The sequence below is a fragment of the Oryctolagus cuniculus genome, chromosome 4, assembly GCF_964237555.1.
Source record: "Oryctolagus cuniculus chromosome 4, mOryCun1.1, whole genome shotgun sequence".
Taxonomy (NCBI): Eukaryota; Metazoa; Chordata; class Mammalia; order Lagomorpha; family Leporidae; genus Oryctolagus; species Oryctolagus cuniculus.
In genome coordinates this window covers 161,575,038-161,588,297 of record NC_091435.1, presented here as the reverse complement: position 1 = coordinate 161,588,297, position 13,260 = coordinate 161,575,038, and the positions used below count along the sequence as shown (strand labels likewise).

The following is a 13,260-nucleotide window of genomic DNA, read 5'->3' as shown; positions in this document are numbered from 1 at the left end:
CACATTTCCCAGTTGCAAATCTGAGAGCCCCTGAGTCATAACATAATTCTTCCCATGCCACTGTTGGATCACAGCTGGCTTGCCTGAATTTTTGTCCCATGCTCTTGGAGGGCAATGGCCCTCCGGAATCCCTACACAGTCTCACACACAGAGTGGCCCTCACCAAATCCCCAAGTCATAGGTGATGAAAAAGCAGCAATCCCATAAGTGCTTCACCTGACACCCACCCCTCTGAGTTCCTGGGGTCTGCTGGAGCCAACAAGAGATCAATAATGATTTTCTGTCTTTATGAAAGAATGCATATTTCAATTCCTCATTATCAGGTGTTGGTGGACCATTAACCAACTTCTAACTTACTAAGATGTTCTCTTTGGCATTAATAAAATGTATTGCTGTTTGGAAGATGGGACTTGGAGAAGACAAGCTCAGGCAGGTTTGCCAATTCTCCAAACTTCAAAATGTTGCTTCCTCAAGGAAAGTTATTTGGTCCAACCCCACTAGAAAAGGGTGAACAAGAAGCAAGGTTCACAGTTGTGCCTCTTGCATCAACTTATCCACACATACAGGCAAAGATCCTGATTCTCACTGTCAGGATGCGGAATACAGTCACCAAGCAGCTATGTGACACGCTTGGGTTCCTAACAGTCCCAGAATACGCAGTGACTTAGGATCGTCTGTGCATCCACGACACCCAGGGGCCACCTTTGCACCAACCGTCACTCAGTTAATTTTTTTTTTAAATAAATCTCCAGTGATTCCATTTTCATGGCATCTCTGTTCACACCCGCCCCCAGCAATAGGTCGTTACTGTCATGTCTGAATTCCACATGCTGGCGTCCTCCACAGTTTGATTTTGGAAGCTGAGCAAATACATCTATAGATAAGGCAAACAAGGGAAACGTCTTGTCGAGACTCCACTTACATTCTTTGGACATTCCCACTTCAAAGCACTTCTGGAGCCGACAGTACTGGCATCGATTCCTGGTGACTTTATTAATAACACAGTTCTTATCTCGGTGACAAGTGTAAATCATGTTCTTCTGAATACTTCTGCGGAAAAACCCCTGCAAGCAAGCAAGAAGATGAGAAAACTAAGTAAAACAACCCAGCTTCCAGAGACATCCAAGCCAATCTTATCAATGCATATTGCCTGCTCTCTGTGAATAACGAAGTGATGGCAGCAACAAAGTTTCTTAATTCAGACCTTGCAATCCTCCTGAAATACTAATAGCTCTCCCTTTGTTGTCAACCCAAAAGCCCCTTTTAATCAAAAATGAGACATGACTGTTATTATCTTGCTAAAGGAAAATTAATACCAAGCTGATTCGCTTGGAAAACATCAGGTGGAGCTGGGCTCCCTCCAAACAGGCTCAGCCTCCTAACGGCCTCGCTGGCTGCACGATGATTTCAGGTAAGCACATTACCAAGAAGCCTAAGATCAGAAATACCCACTTGCAAAAGAAACTGTTCGATTCCCACAAGAATCAGGTCTTTCAAAGGAGTCTTCTCTGAGTTGGTTACATACTTAGCTCCTGTGATGACGCTGAAAACATGATTTAATTGACAAGGTGTTAAGAAAAACATTATCCAAAGTCAGAACCAAGGTAAAAAAAGACTCTGCTCATTCAGTGGCACGTGAGTGCTTCGCTGTCTTATATGGTAGCCCGGGCAGCTGTCTAGATCAAAATTAATAAAACATTAGATAAAATTAAAAATTCAGTTCCTAAGCAGCATTAGCTATACTTCAAATGGTCAACAGCCACCCATGACCAGCGGCTGCCATGCTGGACAGAACATATACAGTCAGCTGCCAGAACAGTAGAAAGTTGGATGGGGAAGCTCTGTACCACGGTGTGGACTGATGAGTCTACAATAGGGTCACGTGACTCTCTCAGGACAGGTACCTTGGTTTGACTTACTACTTACCAGCAATGGGACTGAAACTGTGCAGAGACTGGAGAAGAATGGTCGTTACAAATAATCTTTGTGGGTGCAAGGTATTTCCGCCCAGATGAGAAGCAGTCCCAAAGACAACTGTTCAATTGCATCTCAGGATGGTAACCAGCTTTGTATCCAACTTTGCAATATTACTCGTGCATTTTTTCCCCGTCACCACTTCCCTCTTTTCCTTACTTGCTTCCTTCCTTCTTTCCTCCCTACTTTTTTCATATCCTCCTCCGAACCAGCTTTGTCAACCAACTGTTCTCACTAACGAGTTAAATTTTGCACATGTACTGAATGAATATTTGCATTCGCTTTTTTCAGCTGTCTGAGAAGTATATTTTTATACAAGAAGTAATCCATTCCAGTTGTGAAACACTGATAAAACACAGCGGACTTTAGGTTTAGTGACCGAGGGCCCCAGCCTTCTGCTGGTTCCTCACATCTCTAACCATACAGCTTTGCAGACAATGGATAATGCGGGGGTGCTTACCAAATACAGTGGGTGGTGCAGGGTGTACCTGCTGTCTCTTCCATCTTGTAATTGCCCAGTGAGAACCTCTCTGAGGTTATAAGTATGGAAACCAAGGAGCTTCACCTTATTGGTTGTGATGTGACTTATATTTCCATGAAAAACAATTCCCTCGAATGTAAGAAACACACCGCTGAGAGTGCTGAACAGAAAATACCACCCAACCATCTGAGTTCAACTTTCCCTGAAGTACATTAACACTACAGGGGGCAGAACCAAAAACATTTAGAGCTGAGATGCATTAGCAAAAAAAGCCTATGTAGCACATATTGTTTAGGATATTTACGTGGGCACCCTAGGATTTTAATGTCTAAATAAACATATTTTTACTGGCACAGTTCAACTGTAAGCGCCTGGAAATCTTGTTTAAGGTTGGCACTCCTGTCACATATCCCATACACATGCATTTTCCAAGAAAACACAGTTTATTTTTGTACCTCTGAGGCTACAAATATGCTCAGAACCTAAAATAACAGGTTATACACCCTCCAAAACCCTAACAGAATCTGTGCAGAGTGGTCACTTCAAAACATATCTGCCCTACAAAAAAAGTCCCTACAGGCCACGCTTGCAGTCAGATGTACAAACTCAACTTCCAGCAATCTCCACAGTTCTTCTGCCCAGAGACAGCGACAGAGCGGCAGGTACGGTCTTTCCCGCTCGTGTGAAGAAAGCGAGGTATGCACAGAGGTGACCGCCTCTGTTTATTAAAAACCAAATATTCAGTTCAGCAAATTCTTAGTGAGTGACCATGGAGGAAGGAAAAACAATCTCATGATGCACGAAAGAAAGAAGAAGAGAGAATTAGAGAACTTTATATGTCACTAATTACCCAGTCAGTATGGGTCAGTAACAATGACGGCAGAAACTAAATAGGACTTCTTGGTTTTCCAAATCAGATTTTTGGCTGGATTTCAGGAGAAGGTCTAAGTTTCAGTAAATCATTTCCACCATGGTAGAATACTTGCTGACTACAATATATGCTATGCGGTATTTTTATATGTGGGTTGGGTAAACCAAACAGAAGTTTGCATCACACAAATCCTCCTTCCACTCGGTTGCTATTATGAAATGGTACATAAACCTTGCTCCCTTGTAGACCACTGCTTTGAGGAACAAGTGTGTGGGAGGGGTGGGGGGAGGGGAAAGGGGCCTATCCCCATAGCCCCTAATTTTATTTCCTTAATATTTTTAATTTAGCTAACTCTTCCCTTTATTTTTGCCATTATTTAAAATAGAAACCTTTCATCTCTGACTTAGTTGAAAAACCAGCACCAACTGTCAACATTAGAAGGCGCTCATAAAACAAATACAAGAAAGTCAGATAATAAAATAATCAGCTGTTCTTTCACTCTCACTGGATACTGGATCTGAGGAAGGCATGGAGCCCCTGGCCTCCTCACTCCTGCCGAACATGGAGCTGAGCAAGCGTGACAGACACACATCAGCATGGACTTGAGACTTTCTGAGGAGTCCAGAGAGAAGAAACAAGCTTCTTACCATGCTAGGCGATGCGATTCAAAGCCACAGTTCCGTCCCCCCTGGAATCAGGAACCACAAGCTTTGGGCAACAAAACTGCAACCCAAAACTTGCCTGATATGAAAATGGGCTTTGGAAGTGCTAGCTGCATCTGAAGCCAGTAGGCAGGTGGACACTCCTGGAGGAGAGAAGACTGAAAAGCTGAGCCTATAAAAAGGAAGAGTTTGGGCTCATTTGCAGGAGCAGGCCGCGGGGAAGGAGGAAGAGAACTGGCCTGGGACCTGAGCCCCACGCAGCCGCGTCCTCATTACCACTGCGAGGCCTTGAGTAGATCTCAACCCTGTCGGGGCTACGCTCTCTCACCTCTGCAAGGTGCTGGCCAGCTCTAAGTTCCTGGGAGTCCAGCTGTGGCCCTATGCCAAGGAGTGATGGGTTGGGGTGGCTGGAGAGTGAAGATGAGGGAGTTTCTGTGTGCAAAGGACATGGCCAGGGAGGAGGTGGGCTTTGACGACTACGGAAAGAAAAACCCTGCACCTGCACAGGCGAAACAACGATGCCTGAGACGGACCTGAAGCTTCCAGGACACCAACGAGAGAGAATTCAGCTGCTGCCTATGTGACTCTTAGAACTGAATTATTCCAGCTGCTCTGTGCAGGACTTCGGGTGGGTATCCATGCTCACTTGAAGGTAGAATGCCACCATGCTGTCCAAGTGCTGGGGGCAGAAACTTTCGTTTTTTAACACCAGGACCAGGGATCCTGCTGCCACAACTCTACTCTTTCACGTTATTGAAACTTCCTTTTCCCAGCAAACTTACGTAGCTTCCACGCAGTCACCTCATCCAAGAAACCTTTGCCATCTGATCTAAGCACAAACAAATGCTTTGTCTTCCAGGCAACCTTGGTGTTTTGCTTTTATTTCTACTTTACATCAGCTCAAGGATGATATTTAAAGTATTCATCAACAGCCCTGTCTGCCTCAGAGGTTACGTGGCTGACATCGGGGGGAAAGCCAGTATACAGCCACAGGTCACAGTTCAGGAGCCTAGTGGGCATGGTGCCATCTTCCTGGATGGGATGCATGACTCCTAAACAGGGGAGAAAGATGAACACGGAGGTTGGCTCCATAAACGAGAGCAGACAAGTGGGTAGGGCCAAGGCAACCCCAGGAAGTGCCTAAATCTGCTTCCCTGGAACCAGGAAAGTAGACTTGGATGGTGGGAGGGACAAACTCAAGGAAGTGATTTTTCACCAACTGGTGGGGAAGTATTTCAGTTTTCCAATTGCTACAAAATTGTACTGTTCATACCAGCTGGGTCCCCAGGGCTGGAACACATAGTAAATATTTGATAAATAATCACTGACTGAATTAATGAATGGTGAAGCTAAAACCAGAGCCAGGGCCATAATCCTGGATTTGTTATATCTTTGCCTTCAAAATGTTCCTCAAAATTGAACACATCCCTGGAGGATGATACTGCCTTTACTTAAGTCACTGAACAGCCAGATTTGGCTCAAGTTCATGGAAGACCACTATCTGAGGCATAATCAGGGTGGTAAATTGGACCTCTCTTGGTTAGCAGAGACTTGTACAAGTTAATGGTGAGTTTTGTAGTTAATCATAGCTTCTGTTGGGTAATCATGACTTCCGTTGGTTAATTATGACTTCTCTTCATTAACTATATTTTCTTCTGTTTGTGATAATCAGGGCCAATGATCCAATTTACCACCTACATCAAGAAGATGGATCTGCATCACAAACCGAGTTGGGTGTTTTTTAACAATGGGTTTTGCAACCTCTTTTACCTCATACTGTTCCATTTTTGCTATCAAAGAACTGGGGTCCAACCAAAAAGGAAAAAATGAAACCTATATGGTGGAGATGGCCAACATGCACGTTTGAGCCACGTGATTCACGTATTAGCAATACTAATGGAATTCCCATATCATACTCAGATCAATTCTTCCTCACCTGGACAGTATCAAGCACCACTGTTTCAACTCATCCCCTCTGATCTATAGTGCAGAAACAATGCTAAGTCAAAAGATAACTGAATTTTCTATATCCAAATACGTCTTTTAGATAAATTCCTACTGTTCATAATTCCCCTGTGGGACTAGCTGTAGATCCCACATCTACAAAGGGCATGGAGTAGCTCCTCTCTCTCTTCTTCACATGAAGACATGGGATTAAGCAAGGCCACTTTTCTCTAAATCATTGCTCTAGACTTTTTCCCCAAACAAGGACCCTGTTTCATCTTCCAGTTTTCAGATGTTATCATAACAATATTTCCTGCTGTTTCCCACAGAGAGTGATTTTTGTTGGTTTAGCTATTTTTCTAGTGATTAAGATAATTCGGCTCTAGAGGCCGAGGTTGTGGCACAGTGGGTTAAGCTGCCACCTGCAAGGCCGGCATCCCGTACAAGTGCCACTTTCAATTCTGGATACACTTTCAATCCAGCTCCCTGCTAATACACATGGAGAAGCAAAGGAAGATATCCCAGGTGCGTGGGCCCCTGCCACCCGTGTGGGAAACCTGTATGGAGTTCCAGGCTCCTGGCATTGGCCTGGTCCAGCCCTGGCTGCTGCAGCCATTTGGGGAGTGAACCAACAGACTGAAGATCGATCTCTCTCTCTGTCTCTCTGTCTCTGTCTCTCTCCACTCCCCCATATGTCTCTGTAACTATATATAAAAAATAAATAAATCTTGAGGATAAAAGATGATTAGGCTTTAGTTCAGGCACATGCCGATTTAAACTCTGACTTTGCCAGCTAATATCTGTGTGATCATGAGTGTGACCATGAGTTAAGCTAAGGTCTTACCTTGCTCGTCTGTAAAAAGGGGATTATAAAAGTCCCTACCTCACAGGGGATCACTGTTTGTCTGTAATGAGGAAATAGCATGTAAAGTATTAATACAAAACTGAGGTATATGGCCCAGTGAATAGTAGCTATTGCTATTCACAAAATCTCTTTTCTCAAAGCTTTCTTCTGGGTCATTTCCCATACACGTTCTGTGTTTAAATATTTTCAGGTAGGACGAAGAGTGTTCTGGATCTCTGAACAATACCGTAATGGACAACGTCATGATTCCAAAGGTCATCTCTGCATTTTCTCATTCCCTTATCAATTCATTCACAGAACGTCAATTAATTCGACTGGACGTGGTAGGCTGTCTATGTTGAGGCACACGGGGATGTGTAAGGCACGATCCCAATCCTTTCTCCATGTATAAGAAGTGATAAGTCGGGGCAAGTGCTGTGGTGTAGCAGGTTAAGCCTAAATCTGTTGGGGCCGGCGCTGTGGCGCAGTGGGTTAATGCCCCGGCCCGAAGCACCAGCATTCCTTATGGACGCCGGTTCTAGTCCTGGCTGCTCCTCTTCTGATCCAGCTCTCTGCTATGGCCTGGGAAAGAAGTAGAAGATGGCCCAAGTCCTTGGGCCCCTGCACCCACGTGGGAGACCCGGAAGAAGCTCCTGGCTCCTGGCTTCAGATCGACGCATCTCTGGCTGTTGCATCCAGTTGGGGAGTGAACCATTGGATAGACCTCTTTCTCTCTCTCTGCCTCTCTGTGTAACTCTGACTTTCAAATAAATAAATAAATCTTAAAAAAAAAAAAAAGCCTAAACCTGTGACACTGGCATTCCATATGGGTGCCTGTTCAAGACCCAGCTATTCCATTTCCGATCCAGTTCCCTGTTAATGTACCTGGAAAAGCAACAGAAGATGGCCCAAGTCCTTGGGTCCCTGTACACAAGTGGGAGACCCAGAAGAAGCTCCTGGCTCCTGGCTTTGGCCTGGCCAAGCCCCAGCCATTATGGCAATTTGGGGAATGAACCAGTGGATGAAAAATCTCTCTTCTGTCTCTCTTCCTTTCTCTGTAACTCTGCCTTTCAAATAAATAAAAGAAAAAAAATTAGTATTCATTAGTGAATACTAATGTAGCATTTGGCACCAAGCAGTGTGATAAAAACTTTAATGGAAATGGATGGTGAAAAAGTGCCTTGTGCATAGTAGGCACACATAGAATATTTACTGAATAAATCAAGGCCATAGGAATTCAAAGGCCTTACTGAACTGGCCACTGATCCTAGCTCTAATGAAAGCGTTGGACTTGAATTGCAGGCTTCTGGATCATCCAGAAAGAGTACTTTGGGTAAGCAAGGTAAGGGGTGAAGGGGTGCAGGGAACAGAAAGCAGACCAGGCAGACAGGTGTGAATGGAGTACGTGTGTGTGAGGGACAGCTGGAGATGGGGTTGATGTTCAGACTGAGGAAGAACTTGAAGGATGGCAAACATTACCAGGGAGACAAGGTGCTCTTCTAGGAGTGGGGAGGGTGAGAGTTACATTCTCCCAGGGTTGCCCACAAAGCTGCTCCGCACCGACAAGATCTTATTTAACACATACTACAGTAGACACTGAGTTCTGGGTATCAATACAAATACCTAGTATGTTGGGCATGCCCATGGTGTGGGCAGCAATGTAGCCACAGCATCCCTGCTTTCTGAAATAATGGTAAAATCTACTAACTCACATTGAATCCTAAAACTCTTGGTGAGAATTCACACTACACTGTTTGCCGTGGAAGCCGTCTTTTAGCTATAGAGCCATTTACATCAGGTTTAACACGCACAGAACACGTCACGATTGAAGAAAGGCACTAAATAAAGAATGTTGTCTTTTTTTTATAAAAGGCAATTTGGTACCATATTTAGTCATAAGAAGCATTGGGTCAGGAGAAATTCATCCAAAAAGCAGTGTGGGAATCTCATTTATTGGAACTTGGCTGCTACAGAGTTAATTTCTATCCCATGCAAAGTTCAAAAGGGTAATCTCTCCTTCCAGGGTGAAAGAAGGCAAGGAAAGTGTGGAGTTTCCTTCATGGCTTTCCTTCTTGGTCACTGTAAGGAAAAGATTCCATCCCGGCTCCAGCAAAACCTAAAGCGGCGACTGTCCCAGGCGGGTGGGGGTCGCTGTGCACCACAACCCCACAGCCTCACAGCCGATTCCCACTTCCAGGCAGCAGTAAAGATAGGAGGGGAGCGTGGAATAATCCCATCGTGGCCACTTTGGGAAACATGGTTTTCAGACCAGGAAACACGTTGCCTTAAACAAACAAAAAACACCCTCCGGAGTCCAGTGGAAGTCTATGCGTGACAACGTTGAAAAGTTATTAATAGTAAGATTTGGGTGGGGAGAGGGGAGAGAGAAAAGTGAAGACCTTTTCACCCCACTGAAAGACAATGGGTGAGAGGGAGGGAGAAAGTAGAAAAACAGCCCAGTGTTTTGATGACACAGGTTTCCTTCTGAGCAGGGGAGGTGGGCACGGACTGAGTGCACTTGGCACAGACCACGCCAGCTTGCAGAGGCGGCAAAGCACTGGGCCACACGAGGACAACAGTGCAGAGTTCCCAATGCAAACGGGAAAGCTGAGTGGTCCTGAAGGGGAGAGGCTCAGTGTTTAAAAAAAAAAAAAAAAAGCAAAGAAAAGAAGGAAAACAAATAATTCCCCAGCAGGACAGAGTCTTGGGTTTGGGAATTTAGTGACGATGAGAGAATGGCAACAGCGCCGTTTGGATTCAACCGCTCTGTAGTCCTGAAGCCCCCCAGTCCACAGTGCCTCTTGCCTGAACCCGATTGAGGATTTCTACGTGAGCCTTCTCTCAACTCCCTGGTCCAGAAGCTTCGTGTGCACACCAGCTCCTGCCTAGGTTAGCAAGATGAGCTCCTGTTTTGAGAGACGCCTGGGCAGTGATTACCAATCTAGCAAAAACATCATCTCTTCCCAAAAGAGCATTTTCCCAAACGTTGTCAGACGAACCCCTGAGAGTTCAACCCCCGTGAGACCCAGAAGCCGTGCTTCTCAATCCTTCTAATCCTCAATTAATTAAAACGCCCCAGGAACACCGATGAAAAAGTGGTACGTGTTCTTAACCGCGAACCTGAACTCCCATCACCAGCGATCAGGCTCTAAACTTCCAAAACTGGGACGGCTCAAGGAGGGGCAGAGAGCCAAGAACTTCAGCTCAGTCGTTTATTGCACAGGACCTTGATCCAGGGGAGAGCTGCTACTGGGTAATACAAACTGGAAACCCACAGTACGGAGAGATTGCATGGATAAAGTATCTTTTAATTTAGGTGGAAAAAAAATGTCTTTTTGTATTTCTAAAACACGACCTTGGCTAAAATAACTTTTGAAAATGACCGGGCGTCACACAGGTCTGGCTGCCATCACCCCGTTCTAATTGGTAGGTAGCAAATGCGTCAGGTTTTGCGGCCCACCATCTCCAAAGAGACCTTTTGGGGAGAGCATTTCGTAAGGCAAGTAAACACCGTTGGTTTTAAACTGGCTCCTCTCACAAAGTGGTTTGCTCTGGGCAGGCCAGCTTCCTGGTTGGCATTTTCACAGGACCTCTCACTCTTAAAAGGGTCCTCACTTGGCTTACTGTTCTGCTGTCCCCGGCTGGACACTCTCTAGAACTTTTGATCAAGAGGCAAGTGTTTCCATTTTTGCACAGGGTCTTGCAGATGACATAGCCGGTCCTGGCTCAAGAATGGCACGGGCAGCAAACGTCTGCAAGCCTTTTTCCTTTGTGAAAATGTAGACAAGTCTTGGAGGGTCTCTCTTCTCCTCTGGTTGACCCCGGGGCGGGTTAGAGACTGCGGACCAGACAGAATTAAGTAGTGCACAATCACACCCACCCTCCACGGTGTCCCTTGTGGGGAGCACTACGAAATTCCACCACCTCAGCAAAGGAAAGCCTTCCAAGGAGAGATTTTGTGATTTACAATTGGGCTTGACTCTCTGCATGGATGGGAAGACATTGGTGGTGGTGGGAGGAACGGAGGAGTGAGGAGGACACAGAGTTTCCTTCCAAATAGCACACCCATGCAGGCACGGTATTCCCAAGGACGCCCTAACTGGCAGCCCTCCTGGGGGTCTCAGACCCTCAGCTGAGAGAGAGTGAAATGAAAGGTAGAATAAGAAGGGAAAGATTGCAAGGCAGAGCCGTTAACCAATTAGCCAAAGAATTTCTGTGCCGCACGCTAAATATTATACATATGATACCTCGGGAATCCTCTCAAGTCTGCTCAAGAGTCTGAGTTAAGACGAGGTAAGGAGAAACACTGCATAACTGGGGAAAAATCTGTAAAAATGGGAGATAGCTTTCTTTAACGCTGGCCTTGAGAATGTACTTTAAGCCAACTAAAGACATCTGTTTTCTAGATTACTTGGGTCAGTTACTCTGTGCCCTTCCATGGTGAAACCCATAGTTACCGATTTATTATCAGGATTACTCTAAATATAACAGGGCAGGAAGCCAATGAATCTGAAGTTTTTAAATTCTCAATTATTCGACTGAGCAAAGGCACCAAAATAGCTCCTCAGCTACGGCCCAGGAGCTAGCAGACCCCAGCTGCTTTGCACATTAATTACTAAACCTCATCTGGACCTAAATGAAAAATTCTCCTTTGCATTGAAATGGGAAAGGGGCGGGGGGGAGGGTGGAAGGTAAGCAGAAGAGAGAGAGAAAACAGGCTCAAATATACGTCAACTCTTCACGGAGGAGCAGGCCTTTAACATCTCTCTTAGAAGTCTGGAATGCAGTATTTTCACCATCCACAGAGCCAGGCCTCTGCTCTACCCTAACACAGTGGTGATGACAATGCACATCACCATGGCAACCCTGCATATTACATGATTCATGCCCTTTCACAGACACCGATAATTATGATGTACTTGTATTGTTTTATGACATTACGTTCCCAAATTAGTACAGAAAAAATATGCTTGTCCACAATTACACGTCTTTTTTCAAATTTATTTAATTTTCAGGGCCACTTTGGGATCTTTTTACTCATATTGTTCTCACTTATTTGCTATGTGAACGACTATGTCCGAACTTGAAGTAGAAGGGTAGAAGTCACAGCGGATGCGAGGCCAGGAGAAGGGAAGGCAGCCAGCCGTGTCCATTTAAGTCTTCAAGAGTCTGACAACTGGAAAATAACGGGGATTTATTGGATGTGCCTCTGCTTCTCCTCACCACAAACACTGCTCTGACAGTGCAAAAATCACACTGAGTGCACGGAGGGGATACCGATGAAGCTTCCTGTTCTCCAAACGGACTCTGTCCTTGTATGGAAAAACTGTGGTGGCTCCAGGCTCTGGCCCGATCATGCCAAGAGCATTCTTCCAGTCACAACCTCTAAGCAGGGAGATCAGCAAAACCCTGCAGAGCCAGTCTGAGCCCTGGCAGTTGCTCAGATGTTCGCTCAGACCCATGTGGGTACCCGGGGGCTCTCCTCTGCTCCGTGCCTTTGCACGTGCCAACCCCTGCGACTCAGCATCCTTTCCCCACCTTGTGCTCTGGTTCCCACCTGCTCAGTCCCCAAGAAGAGTCAGCCTCTCGCCAAGCATAAACTTTTATAATACCCACTCTATGGCACAATGCTTGGTCTCTGGGTCTTTCTTCCTCAACCCAGGAGTACCTTGCAGGCAAAGATGCCTCTTCATCATATTTGTGATGGAGCAAGTGCACTTTTGAAAATAAAAAAAAAATTGTAACACAAAATATTGTGTAGATAGTGCTTGCAGAAGGAAAGGGAAGAAAAGGCCAGCAAAGAACCCTAAATTCAATCAATGGATCGACTACCAAAATTCTTAAAGGAAAAAGCAAGTTACATTTCCCAAAGTACAACTCACATATCATAAATTCAGGCAGTAATGTTAATCTAATGATTTATCTCAACCTCCCTTCTTTCTGACTCTGAATTAGCAAAAAAAAAAAAAAAAAAAAAAAAAAAAGCTCAAATTCCACCTACAGGCTCTTCTTTCTTGATCTTTAAAATTAGAGTAGCTATATTATGTCAGCATGGTGCCAAGATCTGAAATTAAATAGGTCCCCAATGCAAAAGGCAGAATTCTTTTAAACAACAATGAACTTGTCTGCAATTAGCACATTATGGCTTCCACCTAAGCACCGTGCTATATAAAAATACACTCCTGGCCCTGCTGCTGTTTCAAAGACTGCAGCTTTTGTACTTTCTGAATCTATTTTGCAAGAGAAATTTTAGCAGAATGTGTCCAATTAATTTTTTAAGTGTTACGTCTCAGCTTTTCCACTCCACACCTGACTTCAGTTGACATAAAGAGGAGCAGCCTCTGGACGACACTGGAGAGCAGGGGAAAAACTGTCCCGGGAATATGAGGCACCCGCCAATTAGTTAGATTGTTCTCCAGTTTTCAATTAAAGGCAGCCTAATAGATGTAGGGGGACTTGTTTTATTTTCCCGGACAGAGCTCTT

At 45.0% G+C, this 13,260-nt stretch overlaps 1 protein-coding gene across 4 annotated transcripts in view; it reads right to left on the bottom strand.

Moving 5' to 3' along the window:
• RARB (retinoic acid receptor beta) overlaps window positions 1-13,260 on the bottom strand; it is a 436,317-nt gene that overhangs the window by 101,471 nt on the left and 321,586 nt on the right. For all 4 annotated transcript variants that reach the window (XM_017346749.3, XM_002716220.5, XM_008266071.4 and 1 more), the window contains exon 3: window positions 923-1,064. In XM_017346749.3, the coding sequence (XP_017202238.1) occupies window positions 923-1,064 (142 nt within the window). The remainder of the gene's footprint in view (window positions 1-922; window positions 1,065-13,260) is intronic.